An 18,642-nucleotide genomic window follows, 5' to 3' on the forward strand; every position below is an offset into this window, starting at 1 on the left:
TATGGAGTACAGAAGCGCTAGGTAACAGCGAATTGATAGCTATTAAAACAGCAACGCTACACCTTGTTAAGCTCACTTCTCTAGTCTTCAACGATTCTTTGCTGTCAATGATGCCTGATTTTCGTTTGTTGCCAGCAGACTACGCTCGTGTCTGTAAAATGTTTTTATTAGATTACTGCACTTTGTACAGAACGGTTTGGCAGATTTTAGAAGTGTTTTTATATGTCCACTGACAGTAGCAGAAACGGGCACTGTAAACAACCGTTTAAAAGCACTTTCAAGAGACACTTTTTAAATGAAAAAAGTGATTTTAAATTCGCATTTAAGCTGAGGGCTGTATGTTTAAAACTTTGTTTTTGGGTACAATGGGCACTGTGTAAAACTATCACTAGTAGTGTCTCTTTATTGGCGGTTCCTTGAGCATCAATGATAACGCATTGTCTTTTTCTTTGTGCCTATTTTCATCATGTTGAAGGTCACATGTTGCCCACATTGGTGCACATGTTGAAGTAACAAATGGCTTTTCTTGATCGTGCCACAAATGCAGTTATCCACGTCTTGCGAGAAATCAGATTCAATGCAGATTTTTCTCTCTAATGAAGGTAGCCTAGTGAGCTACTGCTGTGCTTTTATCGCACTAGGCCAGCCGCATTCCGGTGGCGCCAGAATGGAAAAAATGCTTATCTGCCAAAATTATGATGTGCATTCTGTATTGAACCAGATCTACAATCCTGACCCGCCTCATATCCCGAGCTCATCTATGAGGTTCATAAGTCTCAAACCTTCGACACATTAAAGTCCAGAAATTATTTTATTGTCCGCCATTTTTATTGAGCTTCGCTATGCCTGGTGCCTTTTTTGCCCTCTACCTGAAAATGTGGGCTGTAGGAGAGGAGGCCATCTTGACCAACATTTTGGGAAATAAGTGATTTGACCCATGAGTTTCTTCGGTAATTGAACTTTCCATTGCTAAATGCAGTTGGAGAGAGTTGGAGACAAAGGAAGTATGACTAAACACAAGATGGCTCAGGGCATCATTAACAGGAAGAAGGAAGAGAGTTGGTGCACATTCCCATAGGAAACCACCTTGTTATTTGCTTGGCCAGTAGGATGTGAGCATCGGGCTGTCACTGAAGGACCTTCTGGGTACCTTCACAGTAGGTTAGGCTCCCTATTTATGGTGGCAAATTAGATGCTACAGTAGTGAGACAAAGGGTCTAGTTTTTTGTTACAACTGGGTACATTTAACCTCTTGACTTGATGTATCCTGACATTCTTCGAATTTGTTTAGGTGGAGGGGAGCAATTTTTCATTTGGCAGTAATTAGTGTGGCAGAAAGAAAAATACACATCGCAAGCTCTATTTTACTTTCTGAATTTCTATGGAATTTTTATGGAAGGGGAATGGAGAGCTTCCAAGTCATTGCCTCTGCAGTAGTTGGCAGATGAGGTCACACCCTGAGCACTGCAAAAAGCTTACCAAACTTTTGACAATCTAATCAGTTGTGGCTTTCAGCGTTGTGAAGAGATTGTAATGCTACCTCTGCTGGTTAGCCTACCTTTTGAGTCGTGCATCTTTCGGTTTAGTTGAACGCAATGATATATTTAAATGGTGCATCTTTGTTTTTTGAGCTTGTCTTTTTAAGAGATTTCTGCCAATTACGAAGTGTCATTTTTGCTGCCTACTGTCAAAGAAGAGGATAGGTGCAGGTCTTTCTCCTTTCTCACTTTGTCTTTTTGTTTGTTTTTTTCAACGATGAGAGAAGGGCAGTGAAGGGAACACTTTGCCACATTTTTTGGTAACTTAAGTGTTAAGCAGGGCATGTTGTATGGTTAGCTTTTGTTAAGTACCAATTGCACACACAACTGCTACCTATGGACTGCAGTTTGCAGTATGTGCCATTGCTCTGGAACTTACTTCAGAGGAGAGGATTGAGACTGCTGTGGTAATGTCTTCAAGTGACATGCCTCTGAAGTTGAGTGCTTGGGGCAACGAAATATGCTGCAGTGGTGGAGACCATTGGTTTCCTTGAGATCAGTAGAGTTGGTCTGAGTGATAGAGTAACTCTTAAGTGCATTCGGTTATGTGCTTGGCAGCCGCAATTATGGGGGTTGGAACCTTCTCCAAGCAGCCATTTATCTGTTTATGCTTGATTGTACAATGCTTATTCAGCTAGGAGTTGCTCAGTTCATCTGCTGTGTACAAGGCGTGTGGGGGTTGGAAGTTTCTCTTGTACAGATTAGTTCTTTATAATGTTTTCCTGTGCGGGCATTTTTTGACTCTAGGCAAACAAGCAGCTTTTGAGGCCTTTCTTACGTGTTTTTCACTTGTGCGGTTTATATTGACGCATGTTCTCGACTGATGTTGCAAGAACTTGAGTTGATTTTATTCCATACCCTAGGTGCCTTTCCCATACAGCTATGTGCATTCATTTGTGGCAGCTCTTGACCTCAGCGCGTTGTGTGTGGACTTTTGTATCTGCTAACACTGTGTGTGACATTGTGTGGACTCGAATGTTGTGCTTGTGTACATTTTTTTTTTTTTTTCTCTGGCACACAGCAGCAGCACCACCAGTTTGACACAACTGGACAAAACACAAAGGAATGAAAGAACAAATGCATCATCGCAATTCTTTGCCAGGCGTGACATCGCTGTCAATACATGCTTTTGTCTGTGATGGTGTTAGGCCTAACACATGGTTTCGGTTGTGCAAACAAGGACATACAACCATGTTAATATTCCCTCCGTCTCGCCGTGGCAGTGAACTCCCGTTTAAAATCGTAATTGTGCTGACATTAGCCAGATTTTAGAAAGTGCATGCACTTTTATTAGGCATTTGTGTCCAACACATATAGCACGGAGCTATTTAGAACATACGCTACGTCGTTGTGGAAATGTAAATGCATGTGCGTATCGTGGCAGTTAGGCCTTTGAAGTGCTTGCAATGGACTCTGTACAAGAACACATGCTCATTTGCAAAGAATGGCTTCTGATCCAAATGGGAGTGAATAAGTCAGTGAGGCGCCATGTTGGGGAATGTCATCCCCTCTAGCGGACAGCACGAATACTTTTTAAGTGGAGGTCATGAGTTTTGCGACTTCTTGGTGAGGCAAACATTATTTCAGGGACTGATGCCACCATAGTTTTGTTTGCATATCGCCATTGAAGCGGATGTATGCTTCAATAACCTCCGTGGCTTTGCTTCACTGACAGCTCGAGGGAGGTGTAAACATTAAAATCTTCCGCCGCGTGATGAGGTGTCTGTGCAGGGGGATCCCTCTCACAACACGAGACGGTGAGTAGTAGTCGAGATGTCAGGCGCAAGGAAAAAGAATACTGCCGCAATTGCTTGCCGCTTTCAGCACTTACAGTGCTGTCTATGAGAGGGTGTTATAGGACCTTGTACATATATAGACAGTACATGTAGGCTGTTGTTGCCTGTAGCGAAGCTGCCAGCTAGCTTAACTTCGTGAGTGGCATCAAAGCCTTGACCAAAGGCCACTTGTTGCTTGTGTGCGCGCTTCTCACTATAGGTTGTATAAAATATAAGGTGACCTCTTTTGCAAAGCTAATGTGTCGCCCTCAACCAGGCTACAGCAGATGCTGTCAAAAGCTCTGGCGTTAGTCTCCAGAGCTTACAGCGCTTACTAGCTGTCTCCCTTAGGAACCCCTGTTAACTGCCTGCAGACACTGGCATGGCTAAGTTAGTAGGGTATCTATCAAAGCTAGCAAACAGTATAATACAAACTCTGCCCATTTGCACAAAATGTGTGTGTATGTGTGTGTGTGCGTGTGCTTGAAAGCCTGAGTGGAATAAAAGTACCACTGTTTTTCCGTACCGCGGCATTTCTGCCGAAGCAGGGTTTTTTTTTGCGGCTGGCAGCTTATAGTTATGTACAAGAAGCAGCTTTTGGCTCATCGTGTGGTTTCATGAGCTGCACTTGTTTTTTGAGATATATATTTTGCTGGAACAGTTACAGCTCGTCATAGAGCCTGCACCGCAGCTGGCCGATGTTTTCTGACCCTTCTCTGTTGTAAAACTTTTGAAGCGTTTTTTTTTTTTTGTGGGGTATAGACCTATAACGGCTGTGCTGACATATTTGCTGTGACGTGGCTTTCGTTTTTTAGAAAGTGTCAGCAGCAGAGATGTTCTTGTAATTAAGGCCAAGGGGCTTAGAGCTATTGACTTTCCTGTAAACACTTTTATTCACGTTTGAATAAAAACGAGACGCAAAAAAAAAAAGCCTATCTTTCCTCCTGTGTGTCCGATCGGTGCACGGATAATGTTCCGCGCACTTTCTCCTAACAAACATCAGAGCCCAGGTGAAAATACAAGGCACGTTAAAGTCTACCAAAAAAACCATTGTCCAATCTTGCAATCGTGACACTTCATTTGTTTCTGCTTGCACAGTTTGAGCCATGGTCCCTAGATCGGTCGATGCATAGACACTTGTGTTGCTCATGGAATCTGGATGCGAATGGCCGAAGCTCCAAGTTACCGTGTGGTTAGCCGGCTAACAGCTGCACCCAAACTGAACTGTCCTTTTGTGCAATAATGTAGCTCTACCAAAGACAATGGACCCCCTTGATAACGGACCCACTGTGTCTCCAAGTCATCATTTCTTCATTCAAACTTCCAAACATTTAGTAGTTTTCATTAGTCAAGGATGTGTCGCTGATAGCACCGAGCATGTCACGTCTGCACCTTGAGCTGGAAGTTGAGCGTACATGCTGAACCGGTGAGAAATGCCAAGTCATCTGCACTGAGCGCCGTGCAGTCCTTGAGTGTGAGAGACTCCAGAACTTCGTCAAGCAGCACTAACTGCTGGATGCCCAGGATGCTCACTTTCCGTTGACCGTGCAACTCCAAACGTGTGAGGCTCTTGAAGAGCCCCTTTTGCAGCGCATCCATGACAAAGATGTCGTCGAAGCTGTCGCAGCACCCTAGCACGAGCTCCTTGAGCCCATAGGATTCATTAAAGAGCAGGCCAAGGTCACGTGGTTTCATTGAGTGCGGGCTCTCTGGGTCGAGGAAGAGGGCCTCCAACTCGTTGAACGGCTGCTCTCTGATCTTGACCCCGTTGCGCCTCCAACACATGTTGATGGCAATCAGTTGCAGTGTCCGGATGTTTGGACATGCGGTATCCACTGCGGCCAGGTCAACATCCGGCATGGCTAGCTTGAGCAAGACGAGCCGGGCACCGGCCTCCTGGAGCACTGGTTCGAGTTGCGTGTAGAAAAACCACTCGGATGTCGACTCCGCAGTCCGTACAGACAGCTCAGCTAGACCAGCGAGCAGCCTCAAAGGTGAGATGTCATCCGAGTTCTTGACCTCTATGTCAATGGCTTGCAGTTTAGGACATAGCTCGATGCTCTTGGAAAGGAACTCTCTCATAGTGGGACGCACCGAGGTGTGCACAGTGAACACATTAACATCCTTGTATTCTCGCAGGGCCAGCTTAAAGTCGGGCGGCTTGATCTCGTTGAGCACCACTAGTGCCTTGTCTAGGCTAGGCAGGTGCAGGGCTTCCAGGTGTGGCAGTTTCTCCAGAAGGTAGACGACGCTCTTGACAGTGACACCGACTGGAGCACCCTCAATAGAAAGGTACACTAGGTTCCGGCAGCCTCTTGTGCCAGACTCATCTATCAGAGCCCTCAGCCCAGCGTCGGTGACCTGGGACCAAGTGAAAATTTGTTTCAATGTAGTTGCTGTTGCAAAGTCTTCGCATCAGAGGGTAAGTCGTCACCCGATTTGTTGTATCGCAGAAAGAATTGTATTGATTACATTTTCTCTCTGCATTGACCATGTTATTTACCTAATTTTGTCTATGATGCCTGGACATGTCCTGTATTTCAACCCAATAGTAAAATACAACCTTCAAGGCTTGAAAAGCCTACTTAAAACGCATCATGGCACCTAACCGTCTTGGCCCCGATTCCGAGTAGGAGTAGGCCTTAAATGCATCTGCGACGGCTTCTCTTTATGGGAGTTCAATTAGCTTTCTGCCATTCTATTACAATGAGGTTCATTTTATTGTGAGAGGAGTGCCCTAAAGGCCCCTTCGGATAAAAATGAGAAATTTGGGATGTATGCTAAGGCGTAGCTCTGCAAGCGCAAATGGAAGCGATCCCATCTCTCGATTTTCGTTCTTTTTCACATCAATATTTCCGAGTAGCTGTAGCACGTTTTTATACGTTCAAATCCAACCCCAGATATGTGCACACTGAAACTCGTAGTTTTTTAATGCCGCTTCATGGCACTTGCCGAACATGCGGTTCTTTCCTACGACAGCGAATTACTCCTTTTAGAGAGCAAAGTTAACTTTACGGGAGTTAAAACGCCCGTGAGCTTATGAGCTAGGGAGTAAAACGGACACCTGAATGGTTTTCCAGGCCAAACACGTTTTGTCCTTGTTTAGCGGAGCATGATATGTTCAGCATCGGAATCCGCAGAAGAACCAGATCCATTTATGATAACGATTTACTGGTTGCTGTACAGCATTTTATCGAGCATTTCAATGTGTGAAAACGCGACTCGCTGCACACACTGCCCACCGGGCGCAGCAGGCGTGTTGTCTCGGACTTCCCGCCTCTTCTTTCGTCGGGAGAGAGAAATGGACCGATTCGGTAGCTCAGGTTTCAAGTGGCGCGCGGATGTTGTCGGCAGGCTTCGATCGATGCGTTGAGTTACGTAAACAAACGTTTGAAACAGTGCACGCGAAAATGCGCATCTATAGCTGCGCCAGCTTGGACACGCTGCGGCAAGAGCCAATAGGACGATTTTTAACCTACACCAGTGTTGCAATTCTATATCACCAATGGTTTTTTGCTACACTATGTAGCCTGTGTAGGTTAAAAAAAAAATGACCCTAGTAATAGATAGGTGCCGTCAGCGCGGGATATTCAAAGCTGATGGCAGCGACATGTACTCGCGTGGCGTGTCCAAGTTGGTTATCAGGTTTAGCAGGCGGCAGTTGTGGCAACCCTGTATCGCGAAGCTGCCATATATAACGTTGGGCGTTTAAAAACTAAAAGCACACCCAAAAGGAAAGTTTCCGACGCGTCGGCTCCGGTCTACCGGCCTCCTCCCTGCTGCACTTCGCTCATTTGTTGGACACTTGAGATGCTTTGCAGCGCCGTCCAACCAGAGCTCGGATTTTACCGACGCCGTGTCATGATTCGCCGTAGGCCATCTCTCTCTCTCTTTCTTTCCCCCTCTCTCATGTTGCGTTGTGCGTGCCATAGTTGCCAGTAAAGCTACAATGACGTCAGGTGAATAAGCTCGCGAAAAAAAAAACAACATATGCGACAGGCGCTATCACGTGGGAGGTGCACACGGAGCTGATCTATCTCAATATTTTGGATAGCGCCCGTTCGGCGGTCGAGCCACATCGCCGTGGTATAGTGCTCTTCTAGAGCACTATAGCCGTGGTGCCGTTGGCGGCGTAACCGAACAAAGGAGAGTCGCGAGCTCTTCAGCAAAAATTATCTTTGTCCAGTGAGAAAAAGAATGCTTTGTAACTGCACATGCGTACGTAGTATATATACATACAAGGATTTCTCAAATCTCTCAAATTATTTGCCTCAGTATATTGCAAAAGCGCTTAAAGTGTTATAGACACCAAATTTTGATGGCATTTTGTTCTTGTTAATGATGTGTAGAAATTCCTACTATATGGATAATCACTTGGTTTTCGCTAGCTACGACCGCTAAATAGCTTATAATGGAATTTTGTTATCTCACCGGTTTCAGCAGCCGAGAGATATGGCTGTGAGATCAGGTCATGCGCGGCATGAAAAAACGACAATATAACCGCACGTGTGATTCCTGGTCATGAGGCATGGCAGGCTTTATCGTTATGGTGAATTAAAACGACAGAGGAATGATTACATTGTTGTTTTGTTCACCCACGTGACCAAGATGACTTCGACGTCACAGCCATCTCGATTATAAATATTCGATATATTCGATTACAGATATCACGTGGTGATGCGTGTGCGGAAGCGTTTTGTCGAAGGGCATGCATGGATGGCGTACCTGTCAAGCCTTATATCAACTCGTAAATTTGTAGTCGCCTGCTTTCTCTGACGCCATATTCGCGGCAACTAAATTATTTTGACTGGATGGAGCTGCTTATCCGAGCACTATTCTGTAAACTCGACAACTTTGTCTTGCAAGCCAATCCGCGAGCTGCCGTGTAACACTTTAATTGAATTACTTATGACATATATGTGGTAATATATTTTTGTGCGCATGTTTTCTGATATATATATATATATATATATATATATATATATATATATATATATATATATATATATATATATATATATATATACAAGCGACAAAACCGTATGAGTCAATAACCTCATACAGATTTCTCATACTGAACTCATACCAAACTCATACAAATCTCATACGATCTCACATATTTCTCATACGTTGAATGATATCTGTATGAGATCATGTGAGACTTATATGAGCTTAGTATGAGTTTAGTATGAGAAATTTGTATGAGGTTATTGTGACTCATAGCGTTCTTTGGCTAGGGTGTGTATATATATATATATATATCCGAGGGGGGCTGCCATATCTGATACTGCTACGGAACCCACCTGTCAAGACGGCCTCGGAAGGATTTCCACAGTTCCCCAGTATATCCTGCTTCCCTAAATAGTATCTACGTGAGATTGTAAAAGGACTAAACAAACCTGTGGTGTCTCGCAGAGTGTAAGCTTTTCAAGCTGGGGGCATTGTTCGCCCAAGGTCTCGAGCACGCGGTCGGAGAGGTTCTCGAAGGCCACCAAGAACTGTCGCAGGTTGGGCAGCGAGCGCAGCATAGCGCTCAGCTCCTCGTTGCTGCACGTCAAGTAGAACTCGAGCGACAGCTCCGTCAATTCGGAGCCGAACGTGCCGATGCGCCTGAAGATGCGTGGGAACCTGCACCGCCACACGTACATGCGTGCGTATGTTTGAAACCACCGGGGTGCGGCATCTGCTGAACATGTGAAACTACGGCGTCTTTTGTGTATGTGATAAGATGAGCAGGCGTATCTGTTGTTAGGGTGCTGCTGCATACAATATGGCATGTCGCACTAGCCGCCTAAAAGATGGATAGATATATCGGTAGCTACATATATGTGAAAAACGCGCTCAGGTATAATCAACGTCGTAGTGTCTTAACTGAGAGTTCCTGCAGCCACTTTTTACCTAATGTGGTGAACGTGGCGTGCAGACGGATCGATCTGCGTCATGAAAGACAATCGAGGAAGAGGGGAAGAGGCGCTATTAACGGTGTGCTGTGTGTGGTAGCGGTTCAGGTAGACTTCGCAATGAAGACTCAGTGGCGTTCACACCATGAAACCTAGGTTGCAGAATTGAACCTGGCTGGGGTCAAAATTAAAACCAGTGCTCTACTATAACAAGACGTTGGAAGTCATCTGCAAAAACTACGAAACGCGCACGGCTAATAGACATCCTAGCATCCTCTCCGAAAAGCATGAATTGTTAAGCTAGGTTCATTAACATCGAATGTATCGACGATAAAAAATTGTGCTTCTCTAAACCCAGTGCACGACGGCGCGCAAAAAATAAAGAAAAATGTCGCGACGGCGCCCCACCGCGCCCCTTCTCGCCTGCGTCACTTGTGGGCGTCCAATGAGGGGGCACACCCAGCAAGTTCCGCGGTGACGTCATGGGAAGGGAGCGCGTTGGGAAGTGGCGCGCTAACCGGTTGCGAGCTAAAGCGCTAAAGCCCCCTAATATTGCGAGCGTTCGTGGGAGCTCTTTAAAAATTATTTGCAAAATATAGGCTCCATTCAAAGCTTTTAAATTTGACTCCAATACACACAAAGACCACAGTGTGCTTCGCTTTGGGACGTTAAATCCGATAAACCAAAACAACACACAGACAACCTCTATTAATTTTTTGCATTAGGAGATATTACCGCAAGCATCGTTCCAGGGATCTTTTAATAGCCCCAATTCCGAACTGTTCAGGCATCCACTGAAAGTGAACGGTGTTCTTCAATACGTTATGACACTGCGGTAGGCATCAAAAACTGAATAAAGCGGAGATTCCCTACATAACGTCGCCTAAGCATGAAATAATCGGGCGGCTTCACCTTAAGGCGTCTTTGCGCGCCAAGAACTCTGACGTGAGGAAGAGGTCGAGCTTCTTCACTCCGGTTCGGCAGAAGAGGATCTCGAACTGCACGCAGCTTAGGTTGAGGTGGCCCCTTTTGCGCTGGATCTTCTCTATGAGCATCTCGATGATGGCCGGCTTGCAGGCGATGAACGGGTTCCCTCCAGTCGCTGCCAGGGCGTCGGCGCCCTCGGGCGGCACAGCGCTCTCGAGCGCTGGCAGCAACTGAGACACGATTACGTCTGTGGCTAGGGCCTCAAGCGAAGAGGGCCTGCACCTACGCGACATCACGGTGGCGGTGGCCGAAGCGACCATGGGCTTGATGTGTGGCGGAACGGCGGTGCACATTCTCGCCTCCGAAGGCGCGCGGCGAGCCATTTGTTGTTCTCTTCTGCCAGCCCCCTTTTTGTTGCTTGTGCACGAGCTTCGTCTTCGTCTCGGCGTTGTGCTACGAGGGTCTGCCCTTTTTATTTATGCAACGATCTATAGGTGCACGCAAGACTTTCGATATTGGCAACTGGTGTCAGCGTCCACATGATATATGACGCAGCTGAAAACGCCGTCACCTCGCCTGTAAAGCAAATATAAAGTGTTCACTTAGTACTCTTGGGATAATAGAAATTTCGGAGACATCATATGGCCTGGTGTGAAATGATATGATGTGGTTCTAATTAAACCTAAATAAGACAGATCTGAGGTAGTCGACGCGTACACATGCATACAAGGAGAGAAACACTAATGATTTCAGATGTTTGCTTGATATTTGGCCTGACATGCTACTCCATGCAGATGGGGGTGGAAATGATGCAGCGGAATTCAAGCATTCGCGCACTCACAAACACGCATCGACACAGGCGACGCAGTGTCGATCATTCATTCAGGCGTGAGAAGCGGATTGAGGGAAATGACGAGAGTGAGAACCAATCATGGTGCGTTGGACCTTCGTTCCGACTAATTAGCGTGGTGTGCGGCGCGTTAGTACGAGGGGAAAAGGAAGACAACACGTGTGCGTCACCTAGCTTCCTATCCCATTGGCCAACACATGTCGCGACCAGTATCCTATAGGATACTAGTCTCGAGACTTCGCCAGGAAGGCGAAGTCTCGCGGGAACTTATCCCACGCAACTCGTCCCATCCGGCCCTGCCTTAGCGTGGGCGCACATTCGCTCAACCTTGCTGATGAGTCGGACGACCTCGATTCTTTAGCGTATTTTATTGTAGTTGGAGTTGTTATTACAGCAATAAATGCTTATTTGGGGTCAGCACGTGTTGCTCTTTTGTTCCCAAGAGCACAACCCGCAGCGGTCGGCGTGCGCTCAGCAGCACACATGATCATTGGGTGAGGTCGGCGGTTTGAACAGTCAGCCGCGAATAAAAGGAATAAAAGGGGGAAATTATCTCTGGCAACGTCGGAAGCTTCTTTTGCTACATTATTCCCCTATCACACCCTGTCAGTGTAAGGTGCTACATTATTGGGGACACTTAAGCTCATCCTTTAAAAACGCGAGAGCGTAAGCAACCAGCCCACGTATAAATGAGAAGGGTTCAATGCTACTGAACAGAATGTGGAGCGAAAACATTAGCTGCGGGTGACCGAGCGTTCTTCGTCTTCTTCTTCTTCGTCTTAGTCTTCTTCTTCTTCGTCTTAGTCTTTTTCGTCTTCGTCTTCTTCGCGGCTGTTCAAGGTCAAACGTGGCCCTTCCCGGGACTACGCGACCGGCCGAAACCTGGCGTAGTATTGCTATTGCAATAAAAGAAGGCGCGCGTCACAACAGTCGTCGTCCGTCACTTCGGTGGTGGGTGCAATGACGCCTACAACAGGTACAGCAAATGGCGAGGCCTACCATTCCAAAGAGCCAAAGAGCAGCTTAAAAGAAGGGGATGATGTTTGGCCGTGATGGGATTTTCATGTAAACTTGTATACAGACGGAGGACCACAGTTTGCATCGCGATAGTTCGAGGCATTTTCTAATAAGTGCGACTGCGTTCGCACCGTCTTCAGCCCGATGTCCTCAAGGTCAAATCGCTTGAAAGAAAAGGGAGTCCAGGTGCTCAAACGAAGCTTGCAAATCGGGTCTTCTGAATGGGATTGATTAAGTACCTGCGGCCCCTCTGAAAGATGAACACGCACCCAATGAACTCATAGGCTTCTTCATAACATGCTTGCAGAGTTCAAGAGTCTCTAACGTGCAACGTCAAAAGCGGATCCAAGCTCGCAGGGGCGGCAGCCCCCTCCCACCGCTACGTCCAGGAGATATCGTCAGAGTTGATTAGGACGACGAGTGGGGCCCCCAGTGGAGATTTGTGCGGCACCATGCACGCTCCTATTGGGTTCGTACTGATGGCCATCGTTGCAGCAAGAACCGACACCTCATGAAAACAGTTGAAGCCTTTGAGTGTGATCTCAACATACTGCTGATGCCTTGAACTGACATTCACCTCCTGCCAATGTTGCGAGCCGACCATCTTCAGCACCTATGGATGCGCAACCCGATCGACAAGCACAGCCTGAACCTCCAGACCCACCGTAGTCAAACGTGACAGAGGTGACGAAAACTGCAGCAGGTATTCCTGACTGCGAACATCTTTATGGACTTCTGCACTTTGTGCAGCAAGTGAAATGTGTGCAAACTGTTCTCTAGGAAAGGGAGATGTACCAAAATGGCACCGTTCGTCCAAGCTGGGACGAGCTGGGTTCAAGCTAACAGCTCTACTGTTCCTTTAAGACTGTTGAACATTACTTTAGCCTTTTCAAGGCGCCATAGCGAAAAAACCCTATGAGTCACAATAACCTCATACAAATTTCTCATAAACTCGTATAAATCTCATATAATCTCATACAAATGTCATTCAACGTATGAGAAATATATGAGATTGTATAAGATTTGTATGAATTTAGCATGAGAAATTTGTATGAGGTTATTGTGACCCATACGGTTTTTTCACTAGCTGCCATTCTGCTTTGGCTGTCTAGGTCATTAATCATCCTTTGCAGCTCGTTTTCTAAGACGTTTAGCAAGCCAATATCATAATCGAATAGCAGATTACTGATGTATTCTCCAATAACCCGCAGAAGTTCCTCAGGCCACTACGAAAATAAATGCTTTCAACCATATGATTACCAGCTTTAGGCACATCCTGTTTAAGTTGGTTGCTATAATGGTGCATATCCAAAAGCCGCAACTTGGAAAATAAATGAATGGTCAAAAAGAACGCTAACCCTAATATGGCTACTCATTAACATACACCCAAGCGCAGCATTTATGGTTACACAGGAAAGAAATGTGCAGTGTCCTCAGGATTCCCCTCAAACTTGGCTCATTCATGGGCTGACTGTCGTTATGCCAAACACGGACCAGCGCAAAGAAGGAGGAAAAGGAAAGGCATGAGGTTATGCAGAAACGGAAAATTATTCAAAGCTGTCGGAAAATGTCGGGTTGATGCAAATACGATAGACGTCATTCGTGCGGCAAGGCTAAAACCCTTACAACCGCAGCCACGACCCCCTCTGCAGACTAGCTCCGAACCATTAAACGTGCGTATACCGCTGAGGCTGCGGAACCGCAGCACCTCGGCCAAGACTAACTCGCGTGCAGCAAACAATTCTCGAATTATATTCATTCCAGTGCCGCCTGTCCGCATCTTTCCAAATTACGCTGTACATCGGCATGCAAGCATTTCATGTTCAGCTGCGTTTTACTTTTCAAGTTCATTTCGTATGCACGCGTTGCCGGAGCTGATGACGGCTCTGTACCTCGAACACGCATTGCCTACTTGTGACACCACGCCAGCCTTTTCTGCAGCGCACGCAATGCGCCACATACGCAGCCAAGGACTCTTGCAGCAGCCGTGGTGAAATAATCAACGAGGCAGGGACTGCAGAATAACAACGCAACTGTATTTCCCCTATGAGGATTTTGAAGCACTGGGCCATTTCGAACAACGATGAAACTAAGCGGGAGAAACAAAAATACTAGCTTTCCTTTTAAAGCGAATTATAATCAATGCACGGTTCATTATTATCATCTTCTGCACTTATGCATGCAGAATGCGTTCAGCGTTTAAGATCAGCTGGACTTCACACTGGGCTATATGATCGATCATCATAACGTGGGGGAGGAGGAGGAGGAGAAAACATTTATTTACAATTAAATAATTTGGGAAAGGGAGGTGCGTATAGTTGTGGAGCTGGGTGGCAGACACTATTCTGGGGCGCCATTGGCCGCCGCCGCTGCCCGAGCTCTCTGAACCAGGGCACGCTGGGCCTCCAGGTCCGAGCGGCCAGCCCTCCCTAGTTCGTTGTTTTATAACTTTTATATTTGTATTTTGCTGGCAGGCCCACACCATGTGGTATAGGCCAGCATACTGCCTGCAGAATTTGCACCTACCCGTGAATGTCGGGTCCATGTGTTTTAGAATGGCGGGATTTAGAAAACACCCGGTTTGGAGCCGTCTCCTCAGATCTGTCGAGACCTTTGTCGAGACGTTTGGCGGGTCTCAGAAATGCCCTCCTGCAGAGGCGTAAATGATTTGTAGTGTCCGCATAAGTTATGAACGGAATTGGTGCGGTTGCCTCGGTAAAACCGGAGGATTGAACGGAACTCCGTGGGAGGAACGATCGGGAAGCCGCGTGAACGGTCTCGTCCCCCCCCCCCCCCCCTTCCCCCTCCCCACCTTCTGGTGACCGGGCACCCATATAATCTTTTTTTTTTTTTTTAACTAATAGCCGAATCTGAATTTCTCGTATATGCCAATAATATTCTGCGGGCGATTGGCGCTATCCTACCCTGCACGCAATTTCAGCAGGCCTGTTGCGAGTCCGACATTATGGCAGCGTCGGAGTGAGTGGCGGTAAGCATGCTATGGCCACTTCCTCCAACATTAGCGCGTCGTTAGTTTTTACCGAGAGCCCGTGTGTGCAAACAAAATACAGAGACACAAGAAACAAACAAAACCAACTGGAAGGTCACATTAATAAGAGAAATAGAAAACTTTGGCAGGATCTGTCCTTGACCACTTGGTTATTTCGGATGTGCCTATTTTGGCTTGCCCTTATTTTTATAGATAATGCTTTTGTTTAGTGGTTAATGCACTGGTCGCCCTAGTGCAAAACTGATGTGCCCTCTCAGGGATGAAATCCGTTCAGAGTTTATTTGAGGCCATAATTAAGTATGTATAATTAAGCTATTACAATTAATTAAACGTATAATTAAGCTTGAGAGCGCGCACCCTATTAGGGCCAGACGATATCGACCCGCCCTAGTAAAACCCATTCGGCCCCTGTCTCACGGCGGCAGCGAAGATGCAGTGATCATGCTTTAAATGGGCCGAAATAAACTGAATAAACGCGCAAAACAATGTGAATATATAAAATTTTACTAACTTCTCTTTGTTGTCGTTTTGAATGAAGCGCGTCAATACCAGTCCATGGCGACGTGCGGGAGCGCGGGTTATTCAAACCAGCCAAGTTAGGACTTCGGTTAAGTTGGTTGGAATTAGTCGCTTTGCCACTGACACAGTCTCGAGTGCTTGGTTCATAGCACAACAGGGAACAAGAAGAAAGAAGCCCAAATAGGGAGAGAGAATAAGTTTTAATTGGTTGACGGCATTGCGCTGGTGGTATCATTCTGTAGTCCAGAAAAAGAAATACCATTCTTAGCCACAGATTCAAAGCGTACACGGCGAGCGCATGATATAGAAATGGGAAAGGGCGGTGCGTTTCAGCGCTACTTTGAAGCCAGGTCCACTGCCAGGGCCCGACATCGACTAGCTCTGAGTCTTGTGCCCACTATGATAAACTTTGTGATTTTTATTTATTTATTTATTTATTTATTTATTTATTTATTTATTTATTTATTTATTTATTTATTTATTTATTTATTTATTTATTTATTTATTTATTGATACTGCGATCTTTTACAAGACCTTCGCAGGGTGGGCACACAATATGGAAGTACATCAATGCTGGAAACAACACAACGATCTTAAATATGAACAACACAATTGCAAAAGTACAAACGAAACACAGGAATGTAGCGGTACAACAATATAAAAAAGTTAAAGGTGGTTTTCAAATCTTTTTAGTGAAGCTTGCGTTACTGCATCATTAGTTAGATTATTCCAGTCTGTAATGGTTCTGGGAAAAAAGGAGTACTTAAAGGTGTTAACTCGTGCGTGTGATGGTGTTACTGTAAAATCATGCCTCGGTCTGAGTGTTGTACCCCGAGGAGAACGATATAATGTTGGATGTGTCAATATTGTACTGGCCTTTGATTAACTGAAAAAAGAACTTTAGGCGACAGATGCGGTTTCTGTGAGAGACTGGAAGCAAACCACTTTGATTAAGAAAAGCAGTGATAGATGTGCGGTTATATGAATCGTAAATAAACTGTACTTCTCTGTCTAATTTAGTAATGTTAGATTCAGTGAAAGGATCCCATATTATGACGGCATATTCTAGCATAGGGCGAATAATAGTGTTATATGAAAGTGAACGTACACGGGGGGGGGGGGGGGGGGGGGGGGCTGAGCTTTAGAACACGTCGGAGGAAAAATTGGCAAGTTTACCATCTATAGAGACGCCTTGCTATAGAACGTTCTGCCGGAATACTTTTTTCGAGTTCTTTGACAGTATCTCTTCATTTATCTCAAACGTTTAGATAACTGAATAAAAATTGCATACGATTCGTGCGCACCGCGAGGCGTTATGTATTAAACGAAATAACTTTGCGGGTTCAGTCACGGCCGCTGCTTCTGCATGCAGCATGCATACAGTAGTCGCATGCATGTATAAATGCAGATGCAAAAGTGCCCGTTCCCGAATCCCCCACTAAGATCAATTAGTGCTGTAGCGTTCGAAAAAACTTCTTAAAATTACGTGAAACTGTTCGTTTTTATTCTTCAGAGAACATATGAACTATGACGAAAGTCGGTGCTAATAAAAAAAAAAAAAAAAAAAAAAGGAAAGGAACCGCATCGTCAAATGGTGAAAAAGAAGAGAAAGAAAGAGGTACGTACGTTAGACACGCTAAAGATCTGTGAAAGCTTATTGAACAATTGCTTTTGTCTTCTGAAAATCGCCATGATATCCGACTTGGTCAACGTTCAATCTTGAGGTAGAAACGTTTAACCATGTACGAGTAGATTCAAAGAACTATAGAGTCAATTAAAGAGCGGTACGCATAACCAAAACTAGAGGAAAGATAATTTATTTCACTACAGTTAGGATTTTGAATAGCCAGCACAAGACATACATCAGTTTCACTAATCTTTTTTTTTTTTTGTAATGGTCGCACAGAGAATGTCCTATTTATTCAATTCTTTAGTTACGTGACTTTATCAAATAGTAATTTATTAACTAACCTAAACGTTTCAACCAACTTGGAAACACCAGCTGGAAATAAAGGTGCGCTTTCAGAAATTGGAGTGTTTCGATGCTTCACATATATGTACAGCGCTTTTCCAAAGCTTTTACCGAAACTCTTACATACGATTCAAAGTAACATATTTTTGCGATTAATTCATAGAATAGAATTAGAAGATGATCTCGCTCTATTGCAGCTTGCTATATCACATCTATTGCTTTGCTGACTTGAATGTCGAGCGGGAAATCCAGCATATATATGTATCCATACAATTAAACAAATTTTTGTAAAGGTTTTATTTCGGTAACGAGCCAGCTCGAGGTCATATACATGCTTCGCGAAGTTTTCGGCACTTTTTGGAACGAATATGAATAAAAACAACATCTAAGGTTCTACCCGAGAGTGACTTCTTTTGTCCGATAAATATTCGCTAAAATGTTTACGCGTAGATTGATCGTGGTCGTGTTGTCTAGAGATATATTGAGCGGAAACGCGATATATTTGAAATAATCGTTATCCTTATCCTCCTTATCGTATACATGACGCCCCCTTAATTCTCCCCACCGCTATATCTCGTCAATCGATATGACCCATGAGTTCGCCCAGTGAAACGAGTTCACTTCATAATTTCAGTGTCGAAGTGTATGTGACAATCGATCGACATTGTGCGGAGCATATCAAAGTTCTGTTTATCATATCGGACCGAATTCATTACTAATATTGCGAGTTCGGTGAGTGCGAAAATGCCCTCGACAAATTAAGATATAAGGAGATGTGAACCATCTCAAGCGATATAGTGGCCGGTTGCAGAGGGACATGTAGTCGCCGTCGGAATGCTGATATATTTAACCTGCGTGCAATGCGGTCGGTTCATATGCATGGTACATATATGATTCATAAGCGCCATATGATAATGAGATATAGGGGGGAGAGGGGGATGCGCGGGACTAAAAAAAATAATAATAACGAAGAGCAGTCCCTTCCAACTCCCACATCGTGTTACAAAAGCTTTCCGAGCCAAAGTCGCGTTCTGCTTGTAAGCAGCGAGCGCAGCTGCGCTCTACAGTCGTTTCAAAACACAAGTGCGCGCAGCCCCGCAGCCCGCAGCTCGCTCTTTCATGCGACTGTTGGCG

At 45.3% G+C, this 18,642-nt stretch overlaps 1 protein-coding gene across 1 annotated transcript; it reads right to left on the reverse strand.

Moving 5' to 3' along the window:
• Positions 1 to 4,693: 4,693 nt before the first annotated feature.
• Positions 4,694 to 10,493, reverse strand: LOC146173549 (uncharacterized). The gene is made up of 3 exons (XM_084585222.1): positions 10,126 to 10,493; positions 8,713 to 8,941; positions 4,694 to 5,674 (listed from the first exon to the last, which is right to left on the reverse strand). Exons 1-3 carry the CDS (start codon positions 10,491 to 10,493, stop codon positions 4,694 to 4,696), a joined length of 1,578 nt encoding a protein of 525 aa, XP_084441348.1.
• Positions 10,494 to 18,642: the final 8,149 nt, after the last annotated feature.

Source organism: Amblyomma maculatum, chromosome 11 (genome assembly GCF_055883805.1).
Source record: "Amblyomma maculatum isolate TAMU_Amacu chromosome 11, ASM5588380v1, whole genome shotgun sequence".
Classification (NCBI taxonomy): domain Eukaryota; kingdom Metazoa; phylum Arthropoda; class Arachnida; order Ixodida; family Ixodidae; genus Amblyomma; species Amblyomma maculatum.

Excerpts from the sequence above, each read along its gene's own strand:
- LOC146173549 (XM_084585222.1), bottom strand. The coding sequence starts at position 10,493 with ATGTGCACCGCCGTTCCGCCACACATCAAGCCCATGGTCGCTTCGGCC. Across the intron at positions 8,942-10,125 it reads GCGCGCAAAGACGCCTTAAG|GTTCCCACGCATCTTCAGGC; the intron begins GTGAAGCCGCCC and ends GTGGCGGTGCAG. Across the intron at positions 5,675-8,712 it reads CACTCTGCGAGACACCACAG|GTCACCGACGCTGGGCTGAG; the intron begins GTTTGTTTAGTC and ends ACTTGGTCCCAG.